The 15,962-nt window shown below is 42.3% G+C and overlaps 2 protein-coding genes across 2 annotated transcripts in view; one reads left to right on the top strand and one right to left on the bottom strand.

Annotated features, from left to right (window-relative positions):
* The first annotated feature begins 3,463 nt into the window (after nucleotides 1–3,463).
* Nucleotides 3,464–15,155, top strand: LOC133135119 (protein FAM180A). Its single transcript, XM_061251899.1, has 3 exons — nucleotides 3,464–3,755; nucleotides 11,569–11,657; nucleotides 14,197–15,155. The coding sequence occupies exons 1-3, from the start codon at nucleotides 3,677–3,679 to the stop codon at nucleotides 14,521–14,523; spliced, it is 495 nt and encodes a 164-aa protein (XP_061107883.1). The 5' UTR covers nucleotides 3,464–3,676; the 3' UTR covers nucleotides 14,524–15,155.
* Nucleotides 13,322–15,962, bottom strand: part of slc23a4 (solute carrier family 23 member 4) — an 18,332-nt gene continuing 15,691 nt past the window's right edge. The window contains exon 12 of the mRNA XM_061251898.1: nucleotides 13,322–15,919. Within this exon, the coding sequence (XP_061107882.1) occupies nucleotides 15,684–15,919 (236 nt within the window). The 3' untranslated portion in view covers nucleotides 13,322–15,683. The remainder of the gene's footprint in view (nucleotides 15,920–15,962) is intronic.

Below are 15,962 nucleotides of genomic sequence, written 5' to 3'. Positions count from 1 at the left end.
TGTATAAAATGTATAGATCAGTAGTACATAGCAAAATGTCCTCTTACAGGGGTACAATGTTCACAGGGTTTTTTGTAAGTTAATAGTGAATTATAAAGCTAATAGATTCAAAGATGAAACAATTACTGTGTATACATTTGTACATGAATGTGAATTTTAACACATGCATTTGTGTGTATGCATGTGTGCTTCAGTTTATCCGTGTAACATTGAAACATGCCACCCTTAGCCTCCAATCACTCCACTCCACTCTCAATCAAGCCAACCTCCTTAATAAAATTATATGGAAGCTATCTAGTGAGTACAGCCAAGATATAAAGATAATATTTATAATTTGTGACATAAATTGAGGTTAAACTTTCTTCTGTTTGCAGTGCACAGATTTATGAGGTCATTTGTATTTATACCTATTTGAAACATTGCGTTAATGGTGCTGCTCTTTGTAAACATTTCTGAAAAACATCGGAGTTCTGGCAGCGAGTCCAACAAGACTAGAAAGAGAAGAGAGGAAGGCTATGGGGAACCGTGCATCATTTCCGCTCTAAGCTTGCCCCCTGCTGGCCAAAGGCGGTAAAGCAGTCCAGACCTGTCTTCCAAAGATGCATACGCTTGTTTACTCTAACACAGCAGCAGCGCCATCCTCGGAAACGCCGATCAGATTAATGTCTTCTACCCCTGCCTATTCACATTGCAACAGCTAGCATTTAGTTATCACTTTATAGGATTTTAATGGTTTTTTCGTTGGTCAATTTATTCTCATCCATGTGAGCTAATGCATTACTAAAATACTTCCCCTGTCATGTTCCCTGCAGGAATGTTTGTTCCTGAATAATAGTTCCTTTGAAGGCATTTTAGTTTCACTCTTCAATTGTTGAACACATGTTTCCCAGAATGCCAAGCAGCGTTGTACTGTGTTATAGTAGCTGAGTAGCATCCTCAGAGCTGATCCTGAGACATTATTTTCTATTGTGTTAAGCTCATTAATCACATTCCAGCCAAGTACATACAAAATAAATCATAATTAACTGCTTTTGAAAGCCTGATGGACGTTAGTTTTCCAGAAATTTGATGCCATCTGCTCTGTCCTTGTGTTTGTTGTATAACCCATTTGACAAGTAGTATTAAGGACTGCCCTGGAGTAATTTCCTTCCCTTTTTCATTATGTATTAATAAAATGTCATTGTGTTCCAGAGTTCAGACAATGATACAAGTTATTAATATGCCCATATGCCTAACTAGGCAACTTCTGATAAACTTTGTAATCTTTAAAATAAATCTGCTTTAGAATATACTCATGTACAGAATATCTACAGTGCATGTTTACATATCCAGCTCTATATAGGATTCATTAACAATGTGCATAAACACCCCCATTTCTTTATTCACTCGATTCCTCCGTGTGAAACGGACGTTTGGTGAGATACCACTGCTCTTGTCCAGAAAGAAGTCTTTGGGCCCTGTGGTTTATCCACATCATCATTCTGCAGCGAATGCAGCCGCGCCAATAAAAGCAATGTGTGCGCATTCCTGTGCAGAAGGACAGGCGTAAGCACTCCAGTGCACAAGGGGCAGTCCTCTCTCCCGTCTGTTTATGTCCCAGCTGGGAGAAAAGAACACTGAAATGACACTACTTCTTTGTTTGCAAGGCGAATCTTTGAGCAGGTGCAGGTGTTGAGAGGCGTGACGATGGATGAACAGACAAGGAACAGATAGAGATTTCCAGAGAGACAGGCAGATGAAGAAACAAAGAACAGATAGAGATGTGCAGACAGACAGACAGATGAAATGATAAAGGCACACACAGACACAGACAGATACACGCATGAACATCAAATTGAAAAGGACGACAGAATGGACAGGTACATAAATAGTTTCTGTTGGACAGATACTTATGAGGCAGTGTGTGCACCTAGTGGTTTATTATCACAGAGACACTGTAGAGAGATAGGCCGCTCATCAGTACAGAGGTTGAAGGGTGTTACTGTTGTTACTTCAAGCAAGTTTCAAGGGTTACTCACCCAATAAATTCAATTTCCGGCTCATTCGTATTGTCTTATAAAACAGAAAAACAGATTGCAGATTGCTTGTGACACCCGTGGCAAATTCAGCACATACAATGACATCAAAGACACAATTGGCTATTTTAGGTTGATAGGGGTCTGCACCATGATTAGCTGAAAGTTTAAGGCGTTTTTGTTCCTTTCACACATTTCAAACGCAATGTAGTTTCACCAAAAATATTCATTAAAATGATTAAAGATTTTGGTGCAGGGGCTGCATCTTCACATGCTACTCCTTGCCACTGAAAGCATTTCCTATGTGAGATCTTACCACGCCTGCAGAGTATAGCAGAGATATGTGGGGAATGTGTGACTGTTATTTCAACAAATTCTCCACTGGTCTCCTGCAGTGATGGCAAAGACACACAAACAGCTTAGTTCAGTCAAATTCTGTCAAAACAATGCAACCAGAACTAACAGACTGAAAATATGGATAAATAATTTTTCTCCCAGACTTTTGAGGAACTGTTCTCCCTCCACCATTAAACAGGAAAAAATGACTGCATTTATTAAGTCCCCTGAATATATTCCATTTCCGAACATAAAGAGAAGCATTTTCCGTTTACAGACTCTTAGATCTCACACATTAAAAACAGGATATTCCTGCATCTTAAAACCCCCCACAGGGTCAGGCAGGCAGATGTAAAAATAGAGGCATAGGCTAGTCTGCCGCTGTGTTTTATCAGCTGGACCTGCAACACAAAGGCTGAAGAATTAATTCCAGAGGAGAGTACGGAAACAATGGACATTGTCAAATCCCAGTTGTCAGCCATGAAACATTTAGTGAAAAGTACCCGTTCCCCAGCCTTTACAGCCTCAGGCCTGTGCTGCCATTCAGCTCTATATGTTCCGTAAACCAACGAGGCCATATTCCTCATTTGTCAGGTAGAACAGCATCACTCCTACGATATAGGCTCAATTTCTCAGTCGCAAAAGGTGTCAGACATCAATGCAACATCATTCCTCAGTCCACAACACAGACTTTGACCGTATCCATTTTACAACATCATCTCCTGCCTCAGAGTAAGATGGAAGGCTGTCTGGCTCCATGAGTGACAACTGTAAGTTGACAACGTTATAAAGCGAATTACATAGTGGAACGCTGCTGTCACACTGAGCAACATGGTCTACCCAAATTACTTCAGCAAGTATCCAGCAGTGGACATGGATAACGAGTGAATAAGAATGATGCCGTATGAGGTTGTCAGGATAAGGAAGTGCACTCAGCGAAGTAGGTGGTTTATTACTGCTAATGGATGTGGTATGAGGGTGGTGTCCCTGCTGCAGTTGGCATATAGAGAGCCTGAGACGAAGCCAGCAGTCGAGCCACTTCCAAAAGCAGCTGGTCTCTCCAGGTCCTGATGAGTTCCAGATTTCAGCCCTGACGAACTGCACAAGCTGGACAGGGAACACTCCAAAGTCACGGGGAATGAGGGAGGGAGATAGAGAGAGAGAGAGAGAGAGAGAGAGAGAAGGAGGGCATAGGAGGAGAGGGAGTTACTGCGCAGTCTTCCAGCAGGGGTGCGTGTCCTTGACCCTTCCCAGCAGCCGGAGCTGTTCTCTGCCGTGCGCTCGTGGCTCTGCGGCGGACTGAAGCGATAGGGCACCTGGTCGCCATGCTGCCCTGGACGGTGCTCATCATGGCTGTCTTCTCCTGCAGCATCTGCACGTGTGCCGCTCAGCAGCGGAGCAAAGGTAGGACCCACGCGCCTGTCAATCAGCACAACTGGCACGCACACAGCTGGCCGTGCAGCCGCATAGATTCATCACACACCAATCAGAGGACATATAAATAGACAAGTGTATCAGAGTGATGTAATTCCTCTAGAGATTCTCAGTGAACATCTTTAGTATCCTGTGAAGGACAGAAGAGGCATTTACTTTATCTAAAATATAACTTGTAAAGTTTGTGTAAGTTACATTTTTTAAATATTGCCTGCTTTTTAAACATCTTTTTTCATTTGTTTGTGACCTATTAAGTGCATGCAGATTGTACATTGAATAGCACATTGTGTAGTTGTGAACAGCATATTGCAGAGTTAGACAGGTCAGTAAAAACCCTCTCATGTATTTAAGGGAGGTGATGCCTGGGCAGGGAGATAGATTGCATTCAGAGAAATCTACCAGCTGTGACGATGTGGCCATGACAACTTTTTATATTTCTTTAAGAAATTCTCGATGTGGTTGTCATAACAAATCTCCCTACACCCTGTGTTCCAAGACAAACATGTAAGAGTTGCCATAATGTTCAAGTCATCACTTCTATCTTTCCTTGATTGGAGCTGAATAGGCTGTAGAAGAGTTTTTCAGTGAGATCGCAGGCTATTTTTCCTCTTTACATTTTGACGGTTTTGTCTGAAGCACTTGTTGCCCGTCTAATGCTGACATTGAATCACAATGCAGTCAAATGGGCATCACAGTGAGGAGAAGGCTTTTTCACAGATGCAAGCAAAGCCTAACATTCTGTTTATAATTTATACATTTCCACACAGCATGTGTTTCTCAGTGTCTGCAGGGGGGGGGGGGGGGGGGGGCTGTTGACACAGGCACTTTCATAATGTGACTTCTGTTGTGCCCAACTTGTTTCTTCGTAAGCCGTGGAAAGAATTATCTCATTCAGTATGGTCAATTATCTGATCTAATATTATAAAAATTGGGAAATCCAAAACAAGACTAAGTGAAAACTGTCATCCACCAAAGTGAATCCATCTGAGGGTAAATATTCTCTTAAGGCTTTAAATTGTAAGAAATGATGGACCTTTTGCGTTTATTACGAATAGGTCAAGCGTTTATTACAAATAGGTCAAGCTCTGATTATTTCTTCTGGAACTGCAGCAGGGATTGTGCATGTTGCATAGGGCATGTTACTGTCTTTAACATGCAAGATATTTCAAATAGATTAATTAGTAGTTCTGATTTATTAATGTGTTGTCTGGATATACAATAACAACCAACTCTCTCTAAGAGAGTCGGTTGGTTGTATATCCCCCCCCCCCCCCCACACACACACACACACACACACACACTCCACTGCCAATGTGGCTGTCCTCATAGATCAGGAGGGATGATGATGGAACAGCAGGTGTGCGCTTTTAGGGCTACAGAGAGTGGTGTCACTGCCACACTTCTACAAACACCCTCTCCACTCTCCGATGGCTTCATTAGGCAATATCATCTTTTCATATCTCATTTCTCAGCCAATCAATCAAAGTTAATCTGTCCTGGCAAAATGTGTTTTGTTGGATGTCTAAAATGGTCTCGGTACTGTAGCAGCAAGAGGTGCTGTATTCAGCTGGAGCTGGTGTTTGTGCGCGTATGTGCTCAGATAAATTATACACAAAAAGTTTGATTTAAAAATCTCTTTTTAGTTTCTGTGAGGGTGACTGAATTCATAGATGTTTTTTAGGCTATGACATCAGGCTAACCATTATACCAGGCTAACAGTAATTCCTGGACGATGTATGAAGATATTTAAATTTTCAGATAAAATGGCCAGTCATCACCAGTAAAACTGCCATTTAGTTAGTATGAATGGTTAAAATTGTGTGCTGAAAAGTGTGTGCTGAAAAACTACTTAATTGCATCGGTTTGCCTAAATATGACTATTGATCCATCAACATATAAGAGTTCTCTGAAGAACAGTGATGTCTTTGGAACATATGGTCAGTATCTGCAAACATGAGTCATATTTCATAGCAGTTGTGCTTGTATAAAGCCGGAAAATAGTTCCCCAGATTGTACTTATTTTGACCTTTTCAAAGAAATAAACCTACATACAGACACTAATGGCAATCTTTTAAATTATGAACATATGCCAATGAACATAATATTTAATCATTTGTTTACAGTTTTGATGAAAATAACATTTTCTCCCATTTCCATTGAACCTCACGTGACAGTGCTAAACTTAATTTATGGCATTGAAAAACAAAGGCTGTTCAGATTGAAACTTGTTTTGAAGTCACAATGAAAGTTTTTCCATACTTGTGCTGTACTGTGTGGTCTGAATATTTCTGACTGGTTTATAAGACCAGTGGGGCCTTGGTCTCTTGGATGGAGTTTTGGCAGATCAGCTGTGGATCAATTTTAGCAATGCCTTAAATTGGTATGTGTTTGGTGTGTTGTTGTTGCTGTTGGTTGTTATTGCGATTCCTCTTGAGGCTCAGTCAAAGCCCGTTGGTGGAATGTGGACTTTCTGCTTGTGTGAAAGGACACCAGGGACGAGAGGAACATGGAGTCCGGCCAGAGAGAGACTGGGAAGAGAGGGGAGGAAGAGAGGAAAGGAGGGGCAGGGCTGGATGAAAAGAAACAAATAGAAGAAATTAGCAAGCAACAAGTGCCAAAAAAGGACTGAACTGAATAAATAGCTGAATCGAAGCCCGTTTTGTTCTATACTAAGGCTGCATTAATTGTTTGCAATGTGCTTGTTTTGTTCATTTTATATTGTACAGTTCTACGGTGTCTGATCTTACACCAGTTAAATGTGAATCTGCATGCATAGCAATAAACAATGAAAGGCCACATCTGTAGAATACAAAAAGGTATTTATTCCAAATCTGTCTTCCTTTGGCTGAATTATGTGGATTATGACTCCTACAGAGCATAAAGAACATACCTTGTTCCTTTCTGACATTTCAAGCCTTTCAAATTTATTTGATGGAAATAAGCATGGCTCTGGAAATGTGTACTCTTCACGTAGTCCATGTTAGTGAGTTGGTTTTCATTATAAACCATACCTGATATGTGTGCTTTTGAGGTCCCTATTATCTAATGCATGTTGGCTTGCCTTTATCCAGGTGAGTATCTCATCAAGTAGGATTGATGAGCAAACCGGCTAACTTGTGGAAATATTTTAGCTGGACTAGATCTTACTGAATGGAAACTCGAGTTATTTAAAAATATTGACAAAAGTATGCTGGCACACTCCTTAGTCCTGCTTTGTGAAATACTCGAGAGGGAAGTTTATAAGTGCAGTCTGTTACTTTAATGATTTATTTTGCTGAATGCATATGAAAACCACTAAGCACCTTGTTTAAAGGCACAGGAGTGGTATCTAAGCACAGTCCTTTCTCACTAATTCAGGGTGACAGGGGTTAATCCTAGAGTCCTGCAGCCCAGAGTTCTCCCTGCTTCCACTCCAGGTTCAGTGCATTCCAGGCACATAGCTTGGATAGAATACATCCAGAAGTTCTGGATGTTGAATGCTGAGCTCTCTCTTTTTTTTGGACCCATCCCTGTTTCATAACCCTCAGACTCTTCCCTTGTTGTTTTCTTCCCTTCACATTTCAAGATGGCTGAGGTGAAGAGGAGCAGTTGATGTGACATAATCCTGTAATTGTCTGTCATGGGAGTTTCTATGGCTGGCAGGAAATAATATCAATCTAGGGCCTGTTTGTGAGTCTCCAATTCCACTGACTGGTCTGATACTAGGCCTGCTTCATGTGTCAACTGCCTGCTTTCAATATGAGCACAATCAATTTCATATTCATCAGGAAACAGATCGGCGGTGGAATGAGGAGAAAATGAGAAACAGCAGGATGAGTTACTGGAAGCTGTCATAAGACTAGCTGGCTTCATATGCCCCTCCCACGTACATCAGCTAGCGTCCGCCTTGAGGTAGAAAGACTTTCAAAGTGGCAGTATGTAGCCGTTACAATTTCAACTCTAATCCAATGCACGTGTATCCTAAACATTCTCCTTAGTTTAGAACCTCAGCAGTGCAAGCACCATGAGCAATATTAATCATGCGTCCTTACCATCGGCAGGTGGATATAATTTTTTCAAATTCTGCCGACTCCTGTTCAGCGTGAGGGTTCACAAGCAGTGAGGGACTACTGGAAAAACAACCATTCGATAATGTGCCAAAAAACAAGCATGTGTTTTATATTAGTGTTCTGGATAACCAGAACCACAACAAAGCAAGCAATGTGAGGCGATAAAAAAGACAGGAGCTCGCGTCAGAGTCATGCATCTGCTTTACCGTAAGTAACAATGGAAGCATGGTAGAAACTTTTCTATTCGATTTTAACATTGGTGGAGAGATATTTGACCACTGGCCTACAGGCTTCAATTATCCAAGTGATATACAGCTAGCTACTTTCATAGGCCTACACTTTGACAATTTTTAAAAATACCTTGTTTTAATGATTTGGGTTTCGCTGTCTGCAGACCCAAATAAAATAAAATAACTTAGCTGATGGGCATCATAAAATGGAAAAAGTTTCATGTAGCACGCAACAGTTGCAAGCTAGCCTTCTCTGGGTTGTTTATTCTGACCAAGAAGCCTATTATGAGGAACACATACAGTATATGTCAGTATGCCCTAGTTCAGCTCTAATGATATGCTCCTTGAAAGACTAGTTTGCAAGCAAAATAATATTCTGTTTGAACAAGTAGTTCTTGTATGAGGCCAAATGTTACCGAAAACATATTTTCCTATGAGAACAAGTTTGAAAATTCTCTGTATTGACCCCTTCTATTGCATGTAATATCACTCCTCCAGGTTTTGGTTTTGTTAGTCTTCTCTGTTTTTTTGAAGAGATTGCTGTCTAATCATAATAATGTCATAATAACCAGAACTGCACATTACTCTGTGGAGTTTGGTTATAATACGATTATGACTCAGCACAGCATTATTTAACAAAAATGTTTGATTTTTGATTTGATTAAACAAAAATGTTAGATTTTTTTAAGCAAAACCATATCTTTTATATATCTTTTCATTGATTCAGTTTTTTCAACAGCTTGAGCTTGCAATAGCCAGATGCACACTTTTCCCTGTCTTTCATAAAACTATAGAACAGCTGTTGCTGACAGTATGTTCATTTCAAATGTATGTATGTTTTTGATTAGTTTGATTAGTTTGATTGGTTTGATTTGTGTAACATTGCCATTAATGTAGAACTAATTCACATACAGTATTATAAAAAATATTTTGCTGATATTCCTGAGAAAATCTGTTATGCAACCTGTAAAAAGGTCTGAAAATTATTTTTGGCACCATCATGATAAATTTCAAAATGCATGTGCTAACATATACAGATACCTTACCAAGACACTTGTTCTCCCTAGACACTAAATTAGGAATAGAACACAAGGTTTTTCCTGGCAGCTTGTCATGCACCAACCCCATCCACCAGACTACCGATAACGGTTCCAGTGAAATGTGTTTATTTGTAAAAAAATATTGAAAGCAAATTTAAAAGAGAATCATATAGGGCTGGAGCTTGCTGGGACCGGGTTAAAGATTCACACATTTTATGCTTTTGAAGCAAGTCCAATAAATGCTGTACACTTTAAAAGATGTCAGAAGTCTAATGTTTTTAAAGAATCCCTTCACAGAGGGAGATTCCTGAGAGTGATAAACGCTAAGCGCTGAGATAAAGCCCACACCTCTTTGTTGTTTAGAGTATCTGGGGCCAGAGCCAGAGGCTCTAATGGTAATGTGAGCTGAACTGCACGGGAGGAGACCGAGTGCCAGTGTGCGCTTGGCTATGCCCCGGCCTGGCCCCAGCCCGGTCTGGAGAGAACCCAGCCGAGGCTCTCTGGCTCTCCGCGCCCGGCCTGCGGGCTCCATCCAGCTGGGAGAGGATCCCTTTGCTCTCCCTGCCGCCCTTCTCTCCGCTTCCTGCTGTTTTTCACTTGCACTCCTCATTTCTCTTGAAGCCGGGATGCAGGCTGGAGCCTCACCTGCCGATCAGCCCTCAGGCGCTGTGAGGAGAGTGAGCAGTACGGATGCAGTGAAATATGGAGAACCGGATTGCAGGCTTAGCGTTTAAGCTGACGACTATCCATTCCGGTGGCGGTAATATAAGGGATCAGAGTCAGATGGCTTGTTGATAATCGCAATATGCTCCCTAGGCCTGTATCTCCGTCTCTGTAAGTAGGCTAATACGCAACTGTGAGACCCAGCATGCTCCTCACCCCAACGCGGTCGACCTTTCATCCATGTTTGTACAGGAAGATGTAATCGCATTCTCTCCCCGGCAGCACTGCGCTCTGTAATTGGCCACACGCAGACATTCAGCGCTGTATTGCTGCACGTGTAAACGCTGTCACAAAATGGGGGTGACTGGAAGCTGCTGGGTTCATCTGAAGTAATGGTGGTTTCAGTGCTTTATAGGGCAGCTTTGAGTAGAGGCCAGGACTGACTGGAGATGAGCCAGTGAGAGTAGACCCCCCCTCCCTATCAGTGCCTCCTCCCCCAGTCCTTTCCTGGCACACAACCCTAAGCAGAAGCCCTGTAAAGTTGAGCATTAGACAGATGAAATATGCCTGCTGTGCAGACATTACCCCACTGATTAAGATGTAGTGGCAGTGATTTATTTGGCCCACATTACATTGTGTATAGCTGTAATTAGAGGATCTCAGCTCGGGCCAGGGCCAGAGGTCTTCTCTCTGGAGCGCCGTACAACTATGTCCAAAAAATTAGACATTAATGAGAGCTCCAGCCTGATGGAGCACGTGAGCCTTTCCATCTGCCCTCTCTCCTCTCTCCCTCCATCTCTCTTTCTCTCTCTTTCCCTCTCTTTCCTCTCTCTCCTCTCTATTTCTCTCTCTCTCTCTCTCTCTCTCTCTCTCTCTCTCTCTCTCTCTCTGCGTATCGCGGCTCTGTTCCCCCTGTGGCCACAGCTGTTTCACTGGGCTCAGATGCAGCATGCATTAGCGGACCCACCACCGGAGGCGGCTGGACAGCTGGAGAGAGGGGAGAGCAGGCGACGAGTTGCTTGACAGCGAACGCTAAACAGTAGCCTACGCCCTCCCGTCTGGTGTGTATGCAGCCCCAGGTTCCCCTGCGCTGTGGGCCTGTGTCACCCAGAGCTGGCTTATAGTCATCTCCTCACTCTAGCTGTCTGTTTGCTCTGCTGTGCGCCAGATGTTGAGCTTAGCCCACAAGCGCAGTTTGGATCACGGGCCTTTCCTTCCCCCAGTAGTCAGAGTCAATTTCTGACCCCGTTTCAGCCTGGCTGAGGCTGTTTTATCAAAGAGAAAGATTCACTTTGTGCTCCATTGAACAGGCTCTTGGGTTCAGGTTTATGAGTAATAGCCGTCTCCCCTGGGCTGTCTGGCCTGCTGTACACATGGTACTCGGCAGCCCCTGGCTCCTCCTGTGCCTTTGAAGCTGAGAGTGACACTCCACCTCCTGCTGATCTGAACCATCCCTCGGGGTCACCATACCAGGGCTTTTCCACGAGAGCTCTGTCCTGCCATCCTCCCCAATCGCAGCAAAGCGTTTGCACATGAAGCAGTAAACATGGGCCGTGGTGCACACTGAACCGGCTCATCACTCACACCTGTGAGTGTGCAGGCAGTCTGCCCATCTCACTGTGGCCTGTTCTTCAGCGTGCAATGAATCATCATGCCAAGGAAGGTGTCACAGGATAATTATTACAAGGTTCTGGTTCACTATATCTGCCTTTCTTTTACTATCGTTCTCTCTTTTTCTTGCTCTGCCCCTCTCTCTATCCCTCTCTCTGTCCCTCTCTCTCCCTCTCTATCTATCCCTCAGCCTTGTTCCCAGCAGCTGCCAGAGTAAAGAGAGGGATGGTCAAACCCACCTTTCAGAACTCCATAGAGGACATCAACCTGCTCTATGAGGTATGTTAACATCGCAAAATTAAGCACAAGATGGAAGTGAGCTGAAGCCATCGGTACATACAGTTTTAAATTGAAATGTGGCGATTAAAATCAATTAGTTCAGTAATGGCAGCCTCATGATGAACTTGTTTGTTCCATTGTTGAATTTACAGTTTTTCTCCCTTCCATTAATGACTGTAATAATATTTATTTTCATTAACTAATCGTTGCTTGAGAAAGCCATTTTTGTGATGCCTGACCAAGGAGATCTATTGAAATTGCATGGGCCAGACCGAAATGTCTACTGAAATCCAAAACATTTAGAAATGAACAAAATATTGCATTGACATTTTTAAAACGATCCATATGGTAAGCAGTTAACAGTTATATTCTTCTACATAGTACATATATATAAGAATATAGATATATTATTTTATATTCTTCTACACACTTGCGCAGGCTGCATGCTCAGAGTCTCCCCAGGTGAGCCCATCACTCATAAATACCTTGAGATCACTATGGCATGAAGTCTGTGCATCTAATATTCTGTGCAGTCTGAGTCTAACTTGGGAGCACCATTAATATTCTAGCTCTAGAATTCTTGTGTGCTATAATTGAGACCTGAACAGTTGCAGTAGCTGTTGGGCTTTTGAAAACAAACATCACCTTTCACTTTTTCAGTCCAGGAACTCAAGAACAGGACTGCAGTACATAGCAGGCTTGTTTTGAGCCATTCTGCCAGCACACCTCTTCTATGGGAATTTGAATCCCTGCTGTGGAGGCTTGTGCAGGCACATTCCAGGAACCCCTATCCCAACAGGCTGTTTGATTGACAGGAGTGCAGTCAGCACAGCAGGAAAAAGCAGTTGCGCTAATCCTAAGTGGCCACTAGAGGACTCTGTTTGCCCTCTGGGGTGTATCTCATGAGGAACATTATGAGGTCTGTGAAGGCACACATTGGTGATGTATGTGATCTATGCTTTCACCTGTTGACACTTAAAGCCATTCTGGGAGTTATGCACACTGAGGAGGTACACATTGAAATGTGCGTAGAACGTCTATATGCTTGAATAAAGATTGGGGTAAATTAATGAGTAAAGTATAATACAGAAACTTTTGAAAGATTTAAAATGGAGTAGATGAGAAGCCATAGGGCAACAAAAAAATAACTAACAGCTGTATAGAGTTTCCAAGAAATACAGAGACACCAGCAACCAAGATAATAATAATTTAATCAGAGTGACTGATTGGAAGAGACGTTCCATGTTTGAAATTGTCAATTTTCCCAGGAACTGCCTGTATGCCACAATATACCACAAATATCAACTGGATGTGTTAAACTGGTGGCAGGCCTTCACTTCTGACATCGTATCTCATTTAAAGAGGGGTGTGACACCTCGATCTCAGGAGGCTTATCTGACCTGACCTAGAATAGCATGTTCCCCTTGGGCACCAAACATTTCCCTCCGATGACTGGAGAGAGAAAGTAAATAAGATAGAGAGGAGAAAAACACACGCTCTCTTTCTGAGCTTTCATTTTCTCTGTCTTCTTTATAATATTGTTTTTATTATTATTATATCTTTTAGTATTTTATCATATTAATCATCCTCTGATCTGCCAGCTGAAACACTGTTTATATGTGCCCATGTTTGTTTATGCATTTTATTTCTTTATGAAAAGTATATGAGAAAAGTCTTTGACAAGCCTGAGTAGACTTGTCTGTTTTATTTTCAGTTGCAGTATCCTGAGTGGCTGCACACTCAATACCAAAATAAAATTTTTAATGTAGAAAGTACAGAGCCAGGCAGAGATCAATGGCCAGGAAATCCAAATAAACAGAACAGATAAACAGAACTAAAACAGGTCCAGGAAACAGAGTCTAGAACAAACAATAGGGTACAGGTAGGAATCAGGAAGCAGCTTTGATGAACTAGCACAGAATTACAAAAACAGGCAGTTTAAATAGAACACTGACGATAGCCAACGAGAAACAGCTGAAACAAGACAGGTAGGAAATAAAAATAAGGAATGGGAGGCAGAGGTGAAAGGAGGTTGACAGACTGAAAAACTAAAGGCAGAGAACTGAGACAAAAGCCACAAAGACAAGGCAGAATACAGAAAACATATAGCCAAGGGAAAGAACAACGGAGAAGGGTACGGATGTGACAAATAATTAATTTTAAAATCGATGACAAAGGGTGCAGTTACTGTAACGGTTTAATAGTTACAGTAGTTCCTATTCAGAGAGACACAAAGTGATTGATTGGGTGTAAAGAGAACAGGTATTGATTTTCCAAATTCCAAAAACACTCTTTTTCCAGTTTTGGCCACCCTCTGTTTCATTGCTGTAGTGAACGGACTTTTCCAGTTAAAAGGGCCTTGGAAGACTCGACTTGGAAGAGTCTAAATATTTATGTTTCAAACTCCAGTTATTGAACAGTGTATAATGTCCCCTTGCATTTTAACACAATTGTACGACAGTCTCGGTTCCATGCGCTGCATCCTGACCAAAAACAAAGCAGTTGGCCTCATTCCCCCTCTCGCTCCCTCCTGCTGCAGATAATGCTGTCAGGGCTGCAGATAGGAGACGAGAGCATCCCGTTCGGCGTGCAGGACGAGGAGCTGGCATCCCTGCGGAAGACGCGTACTCTGGAGACCATATGCGAGGACGTCCTGCCCAAAAGCCTGAAGGACATCCGCCGGCTGGCCGCCGACCTGTCCCAGCACCAGGGCCCGCTCAGAAAGAGCGACTTCGAGAGAACCGTGCTGACCATGGTGTACGCCGCCAACAGGCTGGCTAACACCAGCGGGCACCAGCGGGACAATTGGGCAGAGTCCTTCGTCAGCCTGTACAGGGCCTTAAAGCAGGACCTCAGAGGGCAGTGAGGTGTTAGCCAGACCACGTGTGATCTATAAACTTTATTTATAGGTTTATATTTTACCAATTATTTTGTCAGTATGAAACAGGACTGCAGTGATCCTGGTTTCAATGGAATCCCCCCAAATCCTCATTCATCTCAAGTCAGTGCAGAAACATCCGTTCAGGAATTAAATACACTGTAGGCTCTGATCACTGTAAGATAGCTGTGCACAAAGTCAATGAAATCTTGAAATGCAATTCTTTTTTGTTATTTCCCCACTGAAATTAGTACAGTTTATCGAAGTTTTAACCTGGAGCCTGACATGGTTGGTAGAATGTTCAGATTGTCTGCTTAAGGATCTGACCTCACCGTTTTGAGATGCGCACTTTTCATCAACATCCAATTATAATACTGATAATTCTAGTTAACAAATGTGTGTAGTTGATTTGACTTCTTGGGACTTGACGGGACTACTGAACTAACTCAGTAATCCTGCTTTGTGGAACAAAGCAAAAAACGTTGCATAAGGAATTTCAATATTCAATATTTAAAATAGGTACTCCTTCTATTAATTAATGTCTTAAGTTTTTCCAGGTCATACATTATTTATACTTTGCAAAATTTTGAATTGTCTTGAAAATAAACCAAATAATATGGTCTCCTTCATTTTCAATATTGGTGAAAATGTAATGCATAACAACCCCTCCCCCTCAGCTGGTTGGAATTAAGCTATGCTATGGTCACAGATAAATGACAAGAAGGTTTTTAAATTTAGATAAATATAGCTATCTTCCCAAGATAAATCAGGAAATCTTCAATATGAAACTTAAAAGAGACAAAAAACACATTTTGTAAAGGTATAGGAGTGATATGCTGGCAGCTTGTTGAAAGTGATGTGTCAGTTGTGTATTGATTCATGAGTGTCCATGTAGTGAAGTGCATATGGTTTATTTTACACTACAAAATCAAGCCATTTGTTATTCTATACAAAATCATTAGAGTTATAGATTATGCATCACAAAGAAAAATAGTCCTTCAGTGAAAAATCTTTATGCAAAAAACAGATATTGAATGAAGAAGCACTCACTCAAACAGAGCAGCGTTTTCTGCAGTAAGTGAGGTCGGGGATAGAGCTTGCACTGTGACTTGATAAGGCTGCACCGTGTGGGGAATGAGTCACTGTGTTCACACTGCCACTCCAACTGAGATGGTTGTGGGGCCAGATTTTCCTACTTCCTCCTTGTCCTCTGGGGGCAAGGGCATGGAGGGGCAGAAGGGTATGTATCTGACCCAGGAGGACTTGGAGAGGCGAGCGCTGAGGCCGAAGGGGAGGTCGTACACCTCCCCGCTCTCCAGGGTTTCTCCCGAGGCCTCGTTGTGTGCCTCCTTCCACGCCAAAATGCCTCGCTCGCTTTTAGAGCCTGGGTCATCCCATGAGAGATAGAGATAGATAGAGAGATAGAG

Source organism: Conger conger, chromosome 8, assembly GCF_963514075.1.
Source record: "Conger conger chromosome 8, fConCon1.1, whole genome shotgun sequence".
NCBI lineage: Eukaryota > Metazoa > Chordata > Actinopteri > Anguilliformes > Congridae > Conger > Conger conger.
Note: the sequence above shows the minus strand (reverse complement) of the source record. Positions and strands in the feature narration are given on the sequence as shown.

Bases quoted from the DNA above. Each gene is read 5' to 3' on its own strand.
- LOC133135119 (XM_061251899.1), top strand. From the start codon at position 3,677: ATGCTGCCCTGGACGGTGCTCATCATGGCTGTCTTCTCCTGCAGCATC. The intron at 3,756-11,568 runs GTAGGACCCACG...TCTATCCCTCAG, and splicing joins CGCTCAGCAGCGGAGCAAAG to CCTTGTTCCCAGCAGCTGCC. The intron at 11,658-14,196 runs GTATGTTAACAT...CTCCTGCTGCAG, and splicing joins ACATCAACCTGCTCTATGAG to ATAATGCTGTCAGGGCTGCA.